At 36.7% G+C, this 5,939-nt stretch overlaps 1 protein-coding gene across 1 annotated transcript; it reads right to left on the bottom strand.

The window, feature by feature from the left end:
* Positions 1 to 995: 995 nt before the first annotated feature.
* Positions 996 to 4,290, bottom strand: LOC120122533 (protein ROLLING AND ERECT LEAF 2-like). Its single transcript, XM_039141668.1, has 5 exons — positions 4,006 to 4,290; positions 2,996 to 3,944; positions 2,479 to 2,702; positions 2,108 to 2,331; positions 996 to 2,024 (listed from the first exon to the last, which is right to left on the bottom strand). The coding sequence occupies exons 2-5, from the start codon at positions 3,921 to 3,923 to the stop codon at positions 1,577 to 1,579; spliced, it is 1,824 nt and encodes a 607-aa protein (XP_038997599.1). The 5' UTR covers positions 3,924 to 3,944; positions 4,006 to 4,290; the 3' UTR covers positions 996 to 1,576.
* Between the last annotated feature and the right edge of the window lie 1,649 nt (positions 4,291 to 5,939).

The following is a 5,939-nucleotide window of genomic DNA, read 5'->3' as shown; positions in this document are numbered from 1 at the left end:
TAAATAAATAAATAAATTGGTTTACGAATACGTACCACATGGTTCTTTACTTGAGTATATCAATTTTAAAAACCAGAAGGGAAAAAACACTTATTTCTGCTTATTTTTGGAGTGTAGGAGGTGGAAGAAACTTGACATGGAGGCAAAGAGTGAACATAGCCATTGGTTTAAACTTTTAAGATAAAAAATTTGTTGTTTTTTGTTTTACTATTAGAGGAATAGCTCACTTGAATGATGGGATTAAGCCAAGCATAATCCACCGAGATATTAAACCTGCATATTGCTTGTAGCTTTGGAGTTATACTTCTGCAACTTATTGCTGCCCGGCAGGCTGTGGATTCCACTAGAAGTCACCCTAATTATCATACCATTGACTAGGTCAGTTTTTTCCCCTAATCAATTATAACTTTGCCTTGCTGTTGTTAGTAAGCTTACAATTCAGACTAAACATATGCTAAAGTAAGCTGTTGAAAATGCAGGCAAGGCTGAGTATAGAAAAGGGCAACATCGAAGATATTCTAGATACTACTCTTTTATCCAGACCTTGCAACATGGAAATGATGCTGACAATGGGTGAACTTGGTCTAAGATGTGTGGCAAAAACATCTACAGACCATCCTACAACGAGTCGGTTCGGCAAGAACTGAAAAATACACTTCATTCAGTCGACAACTTGATCAACAAACACCCATTGAGAAGTTTGGAAACAATCACCACCTCCTCATTTCCTCGACCAACTGAACAGGACATCATGGGTCATTTGACCAGGATTATTCTCAAAGTTATGTGAGCGTAGATGGTGTTGGATTCCGAAAGTTTCATGTCGAATTGGATAGCATTTCATCCCAAGGTATCAACTTAAGATGTTCTGAACTCAATAGTGCAAGTATGGATGTTGATAAGAAGAATCTGAGAGATCAATCAAACAATATGTTTTCAAGCTTTAGGAAACAGCTTTGTTATGTACGGAATATAACAAATTGTTGAAATGCAACTTAGCATCAAACTAAGATCATTAATACTTACAATCAGCTAAGTACAATAGCTTTCCACAAATACGATTCCCGAGCAAGCTGATCGGGAGACTTATTTATGAAACTCCATATGTGAGAAATGAAAAGAACATAAGGTATAATATAACCGGGTTCTCTTTCAGGCTTTTCCTGTCTCAGTCACTTCAACCCCAAAGATAAGAACTCGTTTCATCTACATAGTTTGGTTCACTTTCATCTTCCTTCTCCGGTGCCTTGGCAGTTTCGCAATGTGTCACGAGGTCAGCATACATTTTTACGGAAGCATTTGAAAACTCAATCAGGGATTTGAAAACTGAATAAAATCCTGTTTGGAATCCTTTCACAGTTATCTGCTGCGTCTCTTCCATGACAGTTCGGTGTCTTAAATTCTCGGCATCTATTCTTTTCCTGAATGTATCCAGTAGGTTTTTCTGTTCTGCCAAATACTCGATCCGACTCCGAACATTTACTTCTAATTCCTGCTCAGATAATTTGAACTGAGAACCCGGCTCTCAGTTCTCTGGAATGCCAAGACCTTCCTCTCAAGTTCTTTTGCAAGTCCATCAACCTTCCTCTTCTGTTTTGTTCTTCACCCTGTTGAACCCAAAGTGCGTGCATATCCTTTCCAAAGCTTTTAATGCACGAACAACAGCTTCATTCGGCAACTTCTCCAAGCTAGCCAACCATTCAAGACAAGTTTCCAGTAATGGTGGTCCATCGACTCCTAATGCCGGGGCGGAATACCTCTTCTTGGAGCATAATTCTACTTCAGGGGAAATGAACTTGGAAAGCCACCTACTGAGAGCTTCAATGTATGCCTTCTGTGCAGATAAATATGCAGCGAAGCAAGAGCGCCAATTATGAAGTTCTTCCACAAGCTGAAGTGTAGCAAGCCGGTGAGAGTCGTTACAAAACTTTCCATAAGTAGGACAGTTGAAAGAGGTAACTTCGAACATGATTCGGTTTTGGGTTTCATGCAATTCCATCATTATCTTCCAGTTCCTCATTAGGCTGCAGGAGGAGAAAGTAATGAAGATGATCACAATGATAAATGTAACAACACATCTGAAATATTATGTCATTTGCTTTCATACCCATGTAGCAGCTCAATAAGTTGCGGCTGCAACTCTTCATCCCTCAGTTTTTCAATCCTTCCAGAGATCGTTTCGGCACTTCGTATCGCAACCGAGATTCTGCTATGCAAGTCTTTCACTTCAGCTCTGGTTTTGTCACCCGAGTAGAGGCCATCTCGTTTAGCATTGCGGTTTCTCATCTGAGAACATTTCTGATCGTAAGTTTTCCTGGTCTGGTCTGCTGCCTGATTATATGAATTACAAAATGTTAGGAGGGTATGACAAACACTTCAAAAACATGAAAGGTATCATTTACTAAGGCACGTGTGCTTGAGAAAGAACGAGAGACGGTTCCCATTTTCGGGCCACTGATAGAAACGTGTTTATAGTACCTTCACTTCCTCATAGAGTTTCTTTTCCCAAGCATACAACCTTCCTAGGGTCAATGAGTGGCTTCCAGATTCCATTCCTCCATAATCATGAAACATATCAGTCTTTAATTCTGTCCATGTAGAAGAACTTCTGGAACTACACGAAACAAGACTTTTGCAGGACGAAGATCGTGATAGCGGAGATCGGCTCCAAGTAATTGACCGGATAAGTTTATTTGAGCTCTCTGCAGCCAGTCAGCATGTTAAACAATCATACAAATCAAAGTATGGCAAAAATTGACATGCACAAACCATGAAAGAAATAGATTGGGCATCCAATTAACCTTTCCTATTATTATGTGTCCAATTACCAATTCGTGTTCTGAGTCTAATTTGCAACAACAAGAATATGGAACTTTCAGTGCTCAATTTGCAAGAGGATGATACAAAAAAAAAAGTTTTTCTAAGAAAATCACATGAGAATTAGAAGCATTTTCAAGAAACAGAAAATGATAACGAGAAAGAGAACAAAACCCGCCTTTAAGTTCCTCCAAACCAGATTGCAGCTGAACTCTATTGGCCTCTAACATTCTACAAACATCCAAGCCAGATTCATAAGCTCTAAGAAAATGGTCCTCAACATCCTTCAAAGCTTCTAACAACTCCCTCTCATTTGTAGCAGTAGGTGTCTTAATAATTCTGAAACTATTCTTTTCACCTTGGCTCATATTTGCATCATGGTCATCCCCATTACTCAAATCTGTATGCTTGTTCTTATTCTTACTCTCCCCATCGCCACCATCAGCATTTGTTGCATTCTCAACCTTTCTCTCACCTTCTTCTTCCAGGTCAGGGATTCCCTCTTTCTCTCTCACCGCTCTAAATTCCTCCTGAGAATTGTCACTGAAGCTGCTCACTACCCCTGTCCTCGCCTCATCAAAAGGGTTGAAGAAATCCCAGGCAAACTCCTTTTCTTGCGATGGCATTGCTGGTGGAGCCTCTTCATCATAAAAATGCTCACAAATGATCCCATCTTCTTCCTCTTGTTCTGAGGACTCAAGACAACCCTCGTTGCCTTCTTCAGTTCTTGGACCTTCATCTTGTCCTTGATCTTGACCCCCTCTCTTCAGAAAAACTGTTGAAAGAGAGGATTGACAGGGAATGGTCTCATGTGTGGGCTCGGTGGGTTTTTGCTTAAAAAACATGGAATTTGCGATAGGGGTCTCAGCAGCCTCATCTGTGGAAGTAGCTGGGAAAGTGATGAGGAAAGGAGAGGAAGGAGAGGAATGCCTTGCTACAAACAGCCTTATGGTAGCTGCAATCGCATAGAGAGACTGATTATACTTACATTGAGCATCTGCAAGAGCATACCTACGCTCCACAGCTAATTTCAGGAGGCGTTTTCTATCTTTACACAGTGACACGACACCATCTTCAACCTCTTTCTTTGAAGTAGCACACCCCATTTCTAAATCCAAAGGTGACTAGGTCTTGATTAGACAACAAATGCACTCGTTTTAACAAAAAAATAAGTTGTTTTTAGTTATATCTTAAGAAAAGACTAGGTTTTGGCTGTGTGGCAGAAAAGTGTCTCAGAAAAGTTGCAGAGAATCACATCAGATAATGAAAAAACAAGAGCAAAACTAAGCTGCAACTGGGCTCACCGCCTGTGTTCGATTTGGGTTTCAAGTTGAGGTTTAACTAAAAATAAGATGGCAGATTAACCATTGGGAAAAAAATTTGAAGATGAGTATGTCAGAGGATGAGACAAAGTAACAAGCTTGTCTTTTTGCTACAGTTTTGGTCTTTTAGACTTGAAAATAATTGAAATCTCCAACCATTTCAATAAATGAAGATTGCTTTCTTTGGTGTATATTTCCTGCAAATAGCTAATCTAACAATGCAGCTATTTCCCTTACTTTTTCCTTCATAGGAAAGAGGTTTGTGGACATGGCAGATATCTTTAAAGACAAATGCTGGCAACCAATACGTGAAGTGAGCAAAAAGAGATCTTTAGTAACAGAGAGAAACCTCTACTAAGCACTGATCTTTGCTATGTTTTACTGATGCAAGCCATGGTGAAAGAAAATAAAATCAAGCCCCACATTCACTAAAAGCCATGGAAGATAACACATACGTACGATGGCAATGACTTATAGCCCTACCAAAGGGCAGGGTACCCTAATCTTTAACCCTTCTAAATGATATGATGATAATATAATATATGGGAAATCACTGAACCCCAATTTCCCTAGGAAGCCATAATTGCTCTTCTTTTACAGCTTATATATAGTAACGTATAAGCTTCACCATCTGGCTATTAGAGCCGTCGGATTTGATTCTTTTATCAGATTACAGCCGTTAGTTTAACCGTCATTATCATCAATAAAAATGAAAAAATAAACATTAGAAAAATCCAAACGCCGACATGGTACTAAATTACATAAAAGGCATCCAAAGTATATTCTTTTACAAGCTTTTTATTGTTACAGAGACAGTGAGATATGTACAAGAACAATGTGAGGTTATGTAGTTATGGGGAAGTTAATGCTTTTTGTTCATTCAGTAAATTATTATATTTCTTGAGCCATGCACTTCTTCATGTTAATTTGATTTCGGATTGAAATAGTCAGATAAATGATTGAATAATCACATGTAGACTCACATGCTTGTAACTTTTAAGCTTTACATATTTATTAAAATAATTCTTTAAAATGTTGGTAAAAGAATCAAGTCTTTATAGCTAAGTTTAGCTGTATAATTAGGTCCTAAAAATGTTTTTCCCTTTTTATGTATTAGATTAAATGAAAGAAATAATATTATTAGAAAATTTAAAATAAGTATCATAAATTTTTTTAAGAAAATAAGTTGAGTGTTATAATAATTAAAAATAGGTTAATATTGATGAAATCGATGATTTTATTTTATTTTATTTATAATTTTAAGATAAAATTCTAAGAAACTAAAGGCAAAATTAGGATAATAATGCATGTGAAATAATTAATTTGTAAAATAAGACATCTTTAAATTTATTTTGGGATCAAGGTCATTTGCTATAGTGTTCGTGGAACTTGTCACGCCCACGTGACGAGTTTCATAAAATATATTTAAAACAAGAACTCACCATATGATATAGAATAAAATTATATGAAACTTGTCATGCCTGTGACGAGTTTAATTTTTTTTAATATATTTTATGAAACTCACGTAACGAGTTATCATCGAGACATTTTCTCTAACTTTTTAAGTGGACATATAACAATTTGATTAAAAACTGTAGTAATATAATATTTTAAGTTCTAATTAAAATTATATAACTTTTTAAAATTGAACAATTTAATATTTTATATTAAAAATTATCATAAATGAACATTAACTTATTCGTCACATAACATAATTACCCCATTTATTAATCTTTTTCATGGTAGTTGGATGTGATGACCATTAGTAGCACGAGGAATTTACTAAATATGATGTGGAAA

This window comes from Hibiscus syriacus, unplaced genomic scaffold, assembly GCF_006381635.1.
Source record: "Hibiscus syriacus cultivar Baekdansim isolate YM2019G1 unplaced genomic scaffold, ASM638163v2 tig00110387_pilon, whole genome shotgun sequence".
NCBI classification, from domain to species: Eukaryota; Viridiplantae; Streptophyta; class Magnoliopsida; order Malvales; family Malvaceae; genus Hibiscus; species Hibiscus syriacus.
The sequence above is the reverse complement of the archived record's forward strand: the minus strand, read 5'-3'. Positions and strand labels throughout refer to the sequence as shown.